Source organism: Aphelocoma coerulescens, chromosome 3, assembly GCF_041296385.1.
Source record: "Aphelocoma coerulescens isolate FSJ_1873_10779 chromosome 3, UR_Acoe_1.0, whole genome shotgun sequence".
NCBI lineage: Eukaryota > Metazoa > Chordata > Aves > Passeriformes > Corvidae > Aphelocoma > Aphelocoma coerulescens.
In genome coordinates, this window is record NC_091016.1 from 64815895 (window position 1) to 64830373 (window position 14479).

Genomic DNA, 14479 nt, shown 5'->3' on the forward strand with positions numbered 1-14479 from the left:
CTTGTAATAAAACTCTAAGTGTAATAAAATATAAACTTTTTTATTTACTAAGCAATAACAGATCTTACATTGGTCAGAAGTTACAGGATAAGGTATTCAACAGCTCTTTATCAGCTTTCTTAAGACTTTGTGGCTGTAAGATCTGGATTGTTGACTCTTAGAGGAAATTATCTTGTCTGGCAGAAATCATCTTGTCCAGTCTGATGTGTTTTAGAGTGGTCACTGTCTTTAAGGGCAAGCCTTAAGAAATTAACTCTGCTATACCATGTTTTAGCTGGAAGACTGTTTTGCCTAGGTAACAACACCATGACAAGAACATGAACATCAAAGAACATTTTGTATCACCAAATCTGCTCTTGATGTGAACACATTAGGTGAAGAATTGCTCCCATTAATTCTGAGTAACACAAAAGATGCTAAATGAGGCATTCAAAAGCACAGTAGGCCACAGCAGAGACAAGCTTTGGATGTACTTGTGAAGCTTTCCAACTCAACAGCAAAGTGATGTTAAGAACAGTGCTTTAAAAACACATCTCCCCAGAATCCTCCCAGAACAAAATGTAAATAGTAAAGCTTATCTCTCCAGAGTAGAGCTCAGCTGCTGTTACAAGCCAGTTGAGACTTCTTAGTCTTTTGCTTACCTTGCAAAATTCACAGAACAAAATTATATCAGTTAAAACCTCTTACACAACCAGAAACATGTTATGTGCCCAACTGGGAAGAAAACCTTGACCAAACGGAGTATTAAGTTTGGTATGCATCTATTCAGGTATAATTAAATTGACAAGAAACTAACCTGTAATTTGCAAAAATATCAATCTCTTGGATGTCCAATCTAAAACCACTGTGAGGATGGTACAGAGATTAGTCAAATCCAAGAAGTAGACAAACAGCATAAAATAATAAAAAAGCTTAATGTATTAACTTTTTCCACATTTAAAAAAGTTTTCAAATGCAATCTTGTCTTGGTTTAGCTGTGTCACAATCCACATGGAAAGATGTACTAAGATTTATACTTGCGTCCTTCAAATAAAAGATACTGATAAAGTTGCTTCTGATAAAAACTCTCTGAGCCACAGTTTTCCTGGCATGCTGGCAGTGTTCACCAAATGCTTTACAAATGCATCCCTGAAGGAAAATTTGCACCAGCAGTTGCGCTTCACAGGTTAAATATCTGAAACCTCCCTACTGGCTCCTGACTTTTTGGGGACACAGCCTGTAGTGTCTTCTCAACTTTGTGTCGCTCTTCTTTACCAGCCAAACTTTTGTTCAAAAGCCTCATGGAGAAACAATTCTATGGAGCTTGATAAAGACGTCGTGAGCCATCAGCAACAGATATCTCAACTCGAACACTCGAAGCCTCAGACCGGCAGCTGAGCAACGCTGATGGCAGCTTCACAAGGGGAAAAGACGGTGGTAAGAGATCTTATTGCGTTTTCGCTCTGCACTTACAGCCCTGAAGGTTTTTTCTTCCCCTCCCTGCCCCAAAAGCCTATAAGCCAGTCCCGGTTCCCCGCGGAGGCAGACCTGCAGCCCCCGACAGCGAGCTCAGCGCTTTGCTCACAGCAGCGGTACGCATCGGGCGGTCCCCGTTACTCGGCGTTCAGGCCGCTGCTTCCAGCCGGCTGCCAAAGCCCCGCAGCCACGGCATTTTCCCGTGCTTTCCGCAGGCAGGAGAACCTTCTGGCCCCGGTGCCGCGGCATTTTCCCATGCCTTCGGCAGGCAGGAGACCATCCCGGCCCCGGTGCCGCGGCATTTTCCCATGCCTTCGGCAGGCAGGAGACCATCCCGGCCCCGGTGCCGCGGCATTTTCCCATGCCTTCGGCAGGCAGGAGACCATCCCGGCCCCGGTGCCGCGGCATTTTCCCATGCCTTCGGCAGGCAGGAGACCATCCCGGCCCCGGTGCCGCGGCATTTTCCCATGCCTTCGGCAGGCAGGAGACCATCCCGGCCCCGGTGCCGCGGCATTTTCCCATGCCTTCGGCAGGCAGGAGACCATCCCGGCCCCGGTGCCGCGGCAGCGCCGCCCGTCCGGCCCCGGAGCCGCTCCCGCGCCGCAATGGCGCCACCTGGCGGGGGCCTGGCTGGCCGGGAGCGGCGGGCCCGGGAGCGACGGCGGAAAGGGAAAGCGCCTTCCCTCGGGCAGCCGGGGCTGCCTTCACATCCCTCTTTCCTCTTCTTTTTTTGAGGGAAATACAGCTCCCTTCCCAGCCCGCGGCATTCCTTGTTTCCCTGCTCAAATAACCCCCCTACACGCGTACCACTGAGCGCAGTTTGGCCGCAGTCAGGAGCCAGCAGCTCCCCGCGGCGCCCGCTCCAAGTTCTTTGCAATAAAAATCTGGAAGCAGGCGAGTCCCTGCTCGCCCACAGGTGCTGACCGTCCTCTACTCCCGGCTCTTCCAAAAATCAGTGCATCCTCTCCAACAGCATGGCTGTAACAATACACCTGAAAAGAGCTGCCTTGTTCATTAGCCAATCTTTCTATCTCCCTCTACCATTTCCGACTTGTGGAAGTGATTTAAAAAAACAAACAAACAAAGCCCCACCACTATTCTGCTAACAACCTATATTAATAAGACATTGTCTTGCATGCTGCTATGCTAATTATATATGCCACATCAAAACCAAAGCCAGATTGTTAGCATATGATTTATGCTTCAGCTACAGTTTTTGTTGATTTTTATTCAGTTTAGGTACTCACCCCCAGTGTGCTTTGCATATTGAGAACCATAACTTGTGAACTCAGCTTTTGCCTATCAATTGCCGTGTTCAGAGCACTGCTGAAATAAATGCAAGTGGTGAACCACCTTTCTTAGAGATATCCTGCACTATCTCCTCCTAGTCATTTATGGAGAAATTATACACAGTGTGAGTAGATATGAAATGGGAACCTACCAGTTCATTAGTGCCTTTATAAACTCAATATTTTTATTTAATGCTTCAGTTTCCTCTTTTTCAAATTTTCTTGCACTCTGAGTAAATATGGTTCAGTCACAAACTACCTAAAGCCTAAGAAAATGACTGCCTCTTACACAACACACAGAGATGGGACTTCAGTCTTAATTTTGGCCTCTGAAAACTCCTAGTTCTAATCACTAGTGAATTTTCAGACTTCTTTATACAACTCTGAACCCCCTGATTTACCATCAGGTAGGGCTGTATTGGTAATACAATGTAACCAGGATGAGACTATACATGAATAAAGTGCATTATAACTGTAGGCATAAGGTCTGTCAGCTATAGCACCTGTATTTGCTTAACAGGTCTGAACAATCCTGTAATTAAAACACTAATTGTAATAAAGGGAACCCAGGCACTAGTCATTTCTGCCTGGTGGATTTTCTTCAAAGTGTGGCAAATGATGATCTAAGTACAAAAACAAAGCAAAACTCAAGTCCTCTCTATGTTCAGTACTCAACGAGTTGTAGTTGATGCTAGAAAAACTGGCAACAGTAATCAAAATAAAAGGAGAATCTTTAGTAACAAATGCTATGGCAGACAACAATAAAAAGGAAACAAGCCTATTTTCCTGTCCAAAAATACTCCCAAAATAATTGAGTTTACAGTTACATGTTCATGAACTAGTAAAAAGGTAATATATGGCATTTGTATCTTCTAGGCATGCTGAGTAACTGTAAGTGATAATTACTATAGGCCTGATTCCTGCATTCATAGAGGAATCAACTTTTGAAAGAGAAAAAGAAGTACAATATGTCCCTAACTCAACATGCTTTTCTTATACTAGAATGCTTTCTAAAACAGAACAAACAAACAAAAAAAAAGCAACCAAAAAAAAGCACTTAAGACAAAAATTTGGTCCTAGTAAGTCAGTACAGTAATTCTTCTCTAACATCAAATTGTCTGCCTGAGTTTGTGGATCTGAGCAATCCTCCAAAGTTTTACAGAAAGGAACAAAGTGTCATCCAATTATAGGATCAGACTGCATGACTGTAACTGATGTTGACAATTCCCTGGGATTTATCTTCAAATCTATTTGAAAAAAGGTTGGCTAGACTTGGAACACAAGGATTCAGTCATGAGCAAAGCTAAATTTCATGCTTCTGTTGCTAGTGAGACTAAAACAAGCAACAACTGTTCCTCTAATAAGGAAGGTACAATAAATGCTATTGTGCACAGTTTCTTTATCACAAGTTAGATGTAGTCCTTAAAATTTTGGTAAGTTGCCAGTGCCATCCTTCACACAGAGGTTACCTACCAAGAAATTAGTATTGAGTTTTCATCTGCTGTGACTTATTATATATTGTTCTTTCTCTAATACCTGAATTCGATATGAGCTTTGAGATTTGAGGGAGATCTGGAAAAAAGTGGAGAGAAGAAAATGCTACAGTAGAAAACCAAATTCAGAAAGCAGGTTAACACTTACTAGACTGTAGTTTAATACAAATAAACCAACACCATTTAAAAAATCATTATATTTATATCACTAATTCTGCATAATTTCTGTCCAGAGACCACTCCTGTGTAAGCTTTACTGCACCAAGTATAGGAATCAAAATAGCTTGCATGCATTTTACAGTTATTATTAACATGGTTTAATTCCATTTTCTTGAAAGAGTGGTGCATGGCTTTTTTAGGCATCATTACTAGTTATACACTTCCTCTCCAAAAACATGACTCTCAAAACCATAATGTAACACCTTACATTTCCAGGTTAGCCAAAGTCCTAATTTCACTTTAAACTGTACTGTTAATGCTAGGTTTTGTGGAGAAGAGAAATACTACACCAGTTTTTCCATGGAGGCATATAAGATAATTACATGGGGAACAAAAAGAGATGGATTTAATCTGTTCATAGCATAGGAACATAATTAAGAGTTCTTCCTCCTGAGCAAAATGCTTGACAAAATTGAGGTATAGAGTAAATGCTGCTTTAAGAATAAAGGTCTTGTTGTTTTAACCAAAACCTTAAACGAAAGTGGCACCTAAGAGGTAAAGTGCCCAATTCAGGATGATCACTTTGTTTCTGTTATGTGTCTATCCTTTTTCCTATTCTCTTATTGGGCAGTTCCCTAAAAAGGCTGAGCACTCACCTGAAAGAAAAGCCTCTCCTAGAATAGGTAAGAAAATGAATGCTAATTAATTAGCAGATTTAAATCACTGTACAAGGAGTGGGATTTATCCTGTTACACAGCATTTCCCTCCACTTAAATACAGTGGTATTTATCATGAAGTATGGGAAACCAGGGTAGAGTGCTCTGGTTGATTCCGAACAGAGGAATTCTAGTGCCCTGGTTCTAGAGAGGTAGACACCAGAAAATTGCAACACAGCCACATAATCATAAATACAGTTTACACAAAAAAGAAAAATAACATGTAGAAAAGCTTTTCCAGGACTACTTTTGTATTTGAAAGCTTTAATAAGGGCCTTTTTGAGTACCTGTTCAGCTACATCTTTCTTCATCCAGTCTATCACGTTAGTGCAAAGGCTTCCTCAGTGGAAGGCAGAATAAGTGAAAGAGTCAGAGTTTCCCTAGGCACAAGAAACAAGAGAGGAGCTCACACTCTGCCTGAGTTCCCATGAGAAAAAAAATACTTTTTTTCACTCTACATAATTTATGTGTACAGCAGTGCCTATGGAAGACAAATGCTTGTGTCCTGCTATTTTTTAAAAGAGAACAAAGAAAAAAAATCCACTCAACTCACTACCTTGACACCCAGAGCAGATGCAGCACTCTTCTTGCCTCAGACACAAGTTACTAACATCAACTGCTTCTTTGAAAACACACAGGCAGACTTAACTCAGGAGAAATAATTCCACCCTGATTATCTATCCAAGCCTTGGAGAGTTCTACTGGGCCACAAGTAAACATCTTTTGGCCTACTAGTTTATAACTCTGCATATTAAATGCTACTTGACCTTAGCATGGCAGACCCTAAGCCACATCTCTTGGAGTATGACTTGACACAAAGTTCAGCTTTTCCTGCCATGAGGTAAAAATCACTACAAGAGAGGAAAGAGCAAAATTAAATTGCTTTTTCATTTCAGTTCCCCTTGTTTTCTTGAGTTTGTACACTTGTGTTGGATTGCAAAATTAGCAAAGCTAATTACAAATTCTGTAACAGCTATAGAGTTAATAATAAAAGTATCAATGCTTTAAAAGTTCTTTAAAATTTAAGCACTTGAAACTCTTAGCATTTTTATATAGAAATGTTACAGTAGTTAAAATAGAAGCTCTTTTTTCATCACAATCAAAATACTTACTGAACATTTTACAGCTTAATTGTACTTATTATATAGGGAACAAAACAGTAGATTAAGTACTTAAACCACCTTGTTTTCCTGCTTGGCTTGTCTTCTAAGTGGCTGTGGGAATAAAACCCACCTTAAATAGCTAACTTAATCTTCTTGATGAGAATAAGATACAGGTGACAGAAACTTACTTAGGGTAGTTTATTGAGAGGAGGTGGTGTACATATTGTGAAGGGCAAGCTATGAGAAAAGGTTTTTATTACCTCATGTAAGGAGGCTAGAGGGGCTTGTTTGTTGTAGCATGGGGGTGGGCTGATTTGTTTGTTTGTATCTTTTCTCTTTTGCTAAAAATCAAAATTCTGATTCTGAAGTTTTGCAGCTAAGTGTTTCTGATATTCTTGCTCCTGTTAATAAAAGATATAGCTTGCCTACTTCTACTTGAAAGGTGTAATTAGTTCAGGGACAGAGGAAAACATGCTGTGGCTGTATTGAAGATTATGTTAGTCTGTAAGTCTTGTACAGAAAGAAAAAACAGTAATGCTTGAAGCTACTGTATTATTGTAGTCTTCCATGCTGTGCTGCTATGTAGTCTTCTTGCTTGTCACTGAACAAGATGGATGCTTTGCCTCAAAGCCTCACATAAAGAAATGAAGTAGCTTACAAAAATTGAGCATGTTAGAAAAATGAACAAGGAAAGCGAAGTGCTAGGATTGTCTAGGGTAAGAATTTGTATTCAAGTTAGAAAAAGAAAAAAACATTTGTGCTAATTAGTGAGCTATCTCTTATGTTTTTTAATCAGTTTGTGACCTCTGTAACAAGTAAAACATTCTGATTAGTACTTTCAAATTAGATTTCTGTAGGGACTTGATATAGTAGAGTAGGCTTGTATTGAAAAGTTCAGGGTTTTTTAGTAGCTTGCATTGCTCAAGCTGTTTGTGTGCTCTGTGTACTTGTCAAGTTCTGTCATTTCTAAAAGCTGAGATGGGACTGTCTGAAGTTGTATGTAATGAAACTTTCAGCCCTGAAGTTTATAGCAACATATAAGTTAAGACAAGTAAAAGCTACCTGAGAAAAACTTTCTTCCTGATGTAAAACAGAGCATTTTACATGGAATTATTGACCTGTTGTCAAAGGTGGCATTGTTTTTAACCTAACTGAATATTAGTGAATTCTATTACCTGTGAGATAATACTTCCTGGAGACTTCAGTTGTTTTTTGCTTTTTCTTTGAAGTCTCCCTGAAAATAGTGAAAGTGTGATGTAGAAAGTTATTAATATTTCTATAGAGGTATCTAGTTCATTACAATATAGGAGAAGTTTAGAGAAACTAGCTTAATTCAAGCAAAACTTGATATCTGTTGAAATACAGTTATAGTTCAGTTATGAAATGTAAGCTTAGTAGTAAAAAAAGAAGCTATATAGTCCTTGTTTCAGTTACCTGCTTTTTGGAACAGAGCTATGTGCTCTGAATTGTGCTATGTGCTATGAATTGCATGGCACACTCCTTGTAGGGTTTGAGATTTGTATATAGGCATTTGCAAAACCAGTGTTCTTCCCTTTTCACTGAAAATTTTTTATACCCAGGTTTGTCATCTTGAGAGCTGGTTTCTTTTTGTCATGGAGAGTAAGCTGTCTCCAAGAGTCATTCTAAGAGTAGTCGGACTTGGGCATTTAGTTACGAATCTTCACTTTTTCTTTGGTGTGTAGTTATCTCTTATGGGGATCAGGTTGCCCCCAGGACAGTGTATGGTGCAGGTGTCAGACCCCTGGTGTCATAAGCTTCAGGCTGCCCTGGGGTAGGGACCAGTGCTCAGGTAAGAGGCAGAGGTGGCTGTTGGACTTAGTTAGCCCTGTATAGCTGAGTCTTTTTGCCAAAGTCAAGCTGTCAGTGAAAATGCTATGTAATGCCTGCCTAATTTTTTCTATAACACTTAAGGCAGAGCACCTCCCCAACTCTTTTTCTGCCTGAGCTGCTGAGGGTCGATTAAGACAGTTTACTCGGAACAGGTCAGAATGAGTTTTCGGTCTTGGTTATCTGGAGATCCTCATCCAGTGACCCCGAAGACAGGGTGGCTGTTACACTTGTAAATCCAGTCCACCTTACTCTCAGTAAAATTTGTGTATTCAGTCTCTTAAAGGGCTTGCATGTAACTTGTGTTCTGTTCCTTTAAAATAAAACCAAGAAAATCCTGCTGAATAATGCCTATCTGATGGAGAAAAATGAGAGAACAGAACGAATCTTGACACGCACACTGTAAAAATCTGTTATAGGCCCCAATAGCGGTGCATGGGTGTGCTCCAGCTTGCTTTCCCTCCTCCAACTTTGGAAGTAGATAACCTTTATTTTGATACAATGTTACTGTGTTAGATGTGAAAAGGTCCCCTTGACATCACATGGCTAATTGGGGCTCCTCAGTGAATAGGATCTGGCCTTTTAGCTGTGTTCTGAATGCTCTATTGACTTGCTGACAGGAAGCCCTGTAGCGATAACAAAAGAAGAAATGATTCAGCAATCACCGGAAAGCCTCCCTTGATTTCACATCTGCTGGTCCATCTATTTCCATGCTGGTGGAGCTGCCTTCACATGAGTGCAAAGTCTCTCATTGTTCAGCACTTGTTTCCTCCATTTTTCTTCTTTCTTTTTCTTTTTACTTTAAAATGTTGCACTTTCCACATGCAGTATCAAAACCAAAATAAAACAGCTGCTAGAGTGATGGAGTGTCAAAAAGTATTAAATACTGCTGGTAGCAGCAGTAAATGAATATGTGAAGACAAAGTGCTGCATTATGAATGGCAGAGTGATTTCCAAAATTAACTGAAGAAAGTTCAAGGGATTAGGGTATTGTCTTACTGAACTGTGGCAGGCCATTATGTTTCTAGTGTGACTAGACTCCAGCCCTTTAATAGCAAAATCCCAAATCCAGCTTTAGATAAGTTGGTTTTGGTTTGTTACTGTAACAGAGGCAGCATTCAAAGTTTAAAATGCTTTTGCTTTGTATTACAGAACCCAATGTGCCTAAATAGGTAAGAAAAAATAAGGAGATTATTTTACTTAATAAAGAAAGTAATAAAGCTAGTTTTTCTGTTGACTCATGTTCCTTGTGAGGATACAGTGTATACCAGCATATTTAGCTCGACTAGGAAAATTCTTTCGCTGTATTTGAGCAATATATACACCAGGACATATTTTTACTTATTTGGATAAACTTAAAACACAGATGTTCTGGTCCAGATATTGGAATACAATCAAAATTAATAAATACATTAGGAAGTGCATAAATAGTAACAGTGGTCTAACCCAAATATGCTTATTTTAAAATGTGTCACACACCATAAGAGTTGCATGTCCTTGTTTTAATGCACTTCATAGCATAGGATCCTCCAAATTACTATATAATATCAAAACAGTTGTCCATATACTTTGTAATTTAATCTCCTAATTAAAGCAACAAGTTTGAGGTATCCCTGAAGTTGTTCTTTGCCCTACTGAAATCAGAGGGAAAGTACAATTTGCTCTGCCTGCTCACAGAGAACACTGTCTTCTTTCTGAAGCAGCTTATCTTTTCCACACTGTGCTTGGCTAACTCCTTGCACTCCGCCTTCTCTTCCAGCTCTTCTCTTTTTTCCAAGTGTCTGTGTTTTCTGTGATGCTGTATTACTGTATGGTTTCTGAGGTTTTTGTCTATGTGATTTAGGCCTCTGGATTAGTTTCCTTTCTGAGACAGGATGTAGGAAAGGTAAGAATTGTTTGCAGAGTCATTCTTATGATCTGGTGTGAGATCTTTCTGAAGGGTCAGGGAAAATCCTGGCAGACTATGTCCTTTTGCAGAGCTGGTGGGGATGCAGTTTTGTGTCAGAGGCACTGGAGCCCAGCCAAAGCACAGCAAATCTCTGGTTGATCTTGTCTGGGAGAACATAAAATGATTATATTCAAAATAACGAAAGTAAGTCATAACTTCAGGTCATACCTTTGGAAAATGGTTGTAGTTACATGCCACTGTCAGATTCTGCACAGATGGATGGAAGTAACCTGGGGAAGGGTAGAAGGCAAAACACTTTTCTCCATGGCCTGAACAAGATGGCAGTCCCTGAAAATATTTTCAGGGTTGATATGAAATATAGTGTTAAACTGGTGTTAATCTACAAGTGAAAACAGTGCCCATATACTCACTCCAAGACAGCAGTGTCACGTCCAGTTGTGATCATTAATGGAATTTTTCTGGAGAATGTCTATGGACCCAGAAGGCAGGAGGCATCTCCAGTGTGCTTTTGCTGTTCCCAGCAGAAGTCTTAAAATTGTTTGTTTTGAAGTGTTGTAGGAGTGCTTTAAAATTCTCACAAGAGTTTTATGGAGGAAAATGTGACTCAGGAACACAAACTCCTAGCTAAAGGGAGTGTCAAGCTTTAATTATGGCTTTCTCGCTGTGTATAAAAGGTCAATCTGTATCTTATGGAAAGTTGGAAGTAAAAATAATCATAAAAGCTTAGGAGAAGAGTAACAGAGAAGGGAGGGAAAAGGGAAAGAGCATGTATTGACAGAACAAGATGTTCCTTGTTGATGTGGAATTTAGCTGTGAAAATGAAATGGGCGTGTAAAGCACCATCTTTATCATGTAAGAACCTTAATTTGTCTTAGATATGAGAATGCATTAATTGATGTATTGTTTGTCCCATGCGCTGGTACCTACCAACAAAGAAAATGTACAAGTGCATTGTGTATGTGGAAAGGTGCTTTTTTGTGAAACAAGTGTAAATATTTACTTGTATAGGGGAGTATATATATATATAATAAAAATATATATTGCTGGAGATATAATCATAGAATGCATATAATTCTATTATCTATCTATCTATCTATCTATCTATCTATCTATCTATCTATCTATCTATCTATCTATCTATCTATATCTATAGATATATTAGTAGAATATATCCAGATCTGTGAGCATATAGATCTCTATATATCCTTACCTGAAGTTACGATTCCAGGAAAGACGTGTGCGGTCTGGGAGCCGCCGCTGGCCGGGGCTGAGCGCAGGCGGGCGCCCGGCGCTGGGGGGCAGCGCTGGTCCGCGGCTGCCCCGCTGGAACCTCCGGTGCTGGAAAAACTCGTGAATTTGGAGGGCTAACAGTGCGCCGAGGGGCTCCCTGTATCTGTAGGGCAGGCAAACGCAGCCCTAGGCAGATGCCCTGCGTGCTTCGCCCCTCTTTTTTATTTTAAATGTGCAGTCCTGTTTTCCGTGTGCATCCTCACGCACTCGAACCTGTTAGTGGAGCAGGGGGAGCTTGCAAGCTCTGGGCTGGGCTACGAGCAGTTCTGAGCCAACCAGTCTTCACGGCCCGTTTTTGCAGAGTTATGTCTCTGCCAGAAGACGATGGGACCCATGGAATCACAACAGTCCAGTCCCGCAGGCGCCCTAGAAGGCCTGGAGTGTGTGGATTGCACACACAGAAAAGTCAGGGGGGTCAGTCTGGTTGTCCCAGGGGGTAAAAGCATTGTCTGTGCCCAGTTCTCTATGGGAAATATGTGATTCCTGTATGTCTGTAGGAATACAGTGATTAGTTTTGTGCTTCTGCATGTTTCATCTTTACATGTCTAGCAGCCCTGTGAATGCTGAAGAGACCCACTACCTTCTGCTGGATTTGAAGGAGCAGTCTATTACAGGAAGTTGCACATTATGCTCTCATGGAAACATCTTTTTCCCCTCATACTGCTATTTTTTCCATTAATTCAAAGTGAAACTTGCAGCTCTTTTCTGACTATGTTAAGTATTAGCCAATGTGACAGAAGATGCATCCCATATAAAGGAAATTCTTGATCACTGAAAGTCCATTCTAAAAAAAGCTAAATATTTATTGAATGCTGCTCCTAACATGAACCTTCTAGCTGTCCTGGGACAAGAGGACAGCAAGCAGTGGTATATGTGTTCTATAAAACTGAATATGGCATCCAGCTTTTTTTCTGTCACTGAGGAGGCTCAAGGAAACACTGTACTTTTTTTTTTTAATTGCCTCTCTCAATGAATGTCTTCATTGATGACTTTGGTTTGTGCCACTGGGAAATAATAGTTTTCTCTTACCTGCTGTTGATGCTTTCTTTCTCTAGAATGCCCCATGGAAGCAGATTCCTTGAGCTTGTATTTGCTAACAAAGCACAGTGATTGCTTATGGACTTCACTTGGCTGTGTAAAGATTGCTCACAGTTCTAAGATTGCTGTGATCGAGCCATTTCTGTGTGGGTTTCTTACACTGTGACAAATAACATCTCTCACCCCTCTGAGTTTATAAATGTAGTTCTTATTCCCAAGTGGGAAAATGAGGCTGTGAATGAAGTGCATTTACTTGTTTTATTTTCTGATGGAAGAGGTATATAGTCCGTATTTATTTTTAGGGCATTAGAACTGCAAAACCAAGTGGTGAGTGTTTCCTTTGGTTTAGCAATAATGATAATATCTGGTTCCGATATCACGCTGTTGGATAATGTTATTTCCATTTCATACATAGGGAACTGAGCATAGAAAAGTAAAATGAGTTCCTGGAAAACACCCAAGAAGTACATGGTAGAAGTATTCTCAGTACTAGTAATCTGCTTTGTGCACAATGGTTCTCCTTCACTAAAACTGGAAGGATTTTCTTGGGAATGAAGAGGTCAAACACTCTGTGAGAAGCATTTAGAATGTAATGTAGCTCCAACTATCTGAAAAAAGAGTATAATTTTTGAAATGTAGTTAACTTAAACATTTTACCAGAAGATAATTCTATGTAATGGGGGAAAAGAGGGACCAGGAGATGAGAAGTTAAGGGAAGAAAGAAATATCAGTAAAAAAGTGAAATTGCTGTTACTGTATTGCTACAACTAAGGTGTTCAAAGGGTTTGTAGGCTTAATAGAACTAACCTGTTGAGGCTTCCTTGGCCTATTGAAAGAACAAAAAACTCAGACTAAAATACACCTTATAGATACATACAATTCCAGATTCTCATTATTCTTTACTTCCATAGTAAATGGGAAGATGGCCTGTCCCAAGTCTCCCTGCTGTAGGTGGTCCTTCAGCCACAGTGTATTCTGAAAGGCGAAAGACCCTATTTACAGGACAGGTGCCATAAAGCACATGCTTACCAGCCATGACTGAATAATGCTTTTGATCTTGGCCAGTCACATTTTTCCTCTGAACCTACAGGCCAGGGAAAGTGCCTTGTGATGCTGAAACTGCTTTTTGCAAAACATCAAACCTCCCACTTTGGACATCAGAAAACAGTCTTGCTTTGTCAGACTGAAAATAGAAATCTCTCTTATTCCATCATCATAATCTGATCTTGTGCCAATGGGTCACAGCAAGGGAGGTTGTCATTACAGTGCTCCCACTTTTCTTGTCCTCCTTCCCTTGTGACTCGGCATAGAATTCTCCAGGACCACTAGTCTACCCTTTTTTGTAGCCCTGCAAGAATTTTTCAGGGGTGCTGGTATTTCCTACAACACTTCATGCTCATGTTAGCCTGGGCCAGGCTAATCTGCCTTTTTGTACATCATGAGGTGCTTGCTCTGAGCATCCAGTAATCTCCATACTGTTGCAGGAGTAGACAGCCAGCTTTCTTCAAATGTTATTTCTACCTGTCTGTGGGCTGATATTTTTGGTATGGACACTAAAAAAAATAATAAGAGTCTGCAAAGAGATTCACATTATGGTTTGGCCTTAATTCTTTTGAGAAAGAAATGGATATGTCAAAGAGACTCAAATGACTCTCCAAAGAAGTACTCACTTGAGGGCAACAGAGGTTCAAGACTGCTTTGGGACTACGAAAAAGTATCAGTACTTCTGTCTCATGATCCTTCAGAAAGTGAAAATTATGCCAGTCCTGTGGGATTTAACAGTCAACTGGTTGATAATTAAAACCTTGAATAACACACAATGCCTATTCACTGAGAGAGTATGTAAAAGAGAAACTGAAATTTTATTTCCTTCTCATTGCTGTGATTAAAGTTGGGAGTTATCATTTGTTATGTTAGAGGCCTCCATTCCTTTCCTGTAATGGGTCATGTCATAAAGAAGACTTTGGTAAGTGGAAACTCTCCAATATTCCAGGATATTACAAGATGATGCTCAGAGATGCACATGAGACACTGAAGGCAAGAGGATGCAATTTCTAAAATTATTTCCTTTTGCAACAGGTCTTATCTATACTGTTATGGCCCATGTGCAACACTGGCAAGACTAAAGACAAATACTTTTCAAATGGACTTGGGTTGGAACACAGCTGCTTGGCTGTGC

The 14479-nt window shown here is 40.2% G+C and overlaps 1 protein-coding gene and 1 long non-coding RNA gene across 5 annotated transcripts in view; both read right to left on the reverse strand.

The window, feature by feature from the left end:
• SCAF8 (SR-related CTD associated factor 8) overlaps nucleotides 1-6325 on the reverse strand; it is a 103421-nt gene extending 97096 nt beyond the window's left edge. Inside the window, exons 1-3 of one of the 4 annotated variants that reach the window (XM_069010638.1) lie at nucleotides 6294-6311; nucleotides 5880-5963; nucleotides 5400-5492 (exon numbers count right to left, since the gene is read on the reverse strand). In XM_069010638.1, the coding sequence (XP_068866739.1) occupies nucleotides 5400-5423 (24 nt within the window). In that variant the 5' untranslated portion in view covers nucleotides 5424-5492; nucleotides 5880-5963; nucleotides 6294-6311. The other 3 variants (XM_069010637.1, XM_069010636.1, XM_069010635.1) reach the window with 3 other exon arrangements.
• Nucleotides 22-2768, reverse strand: LOC138108245 (uncharacterized). Its single transcript, XR_011149917.1, has 2 exons — nucleotides 2703-2768; nucleotides 22-1393 (listed from the first exon to the last, which is right to left on the reverse strand). It is a non-coding gene; the product is annotated as an uncharacterized lncRNA (long non-coding RNA).
• Nucleotides 6326-14479: the final 8154 nt, after the last annotated feature.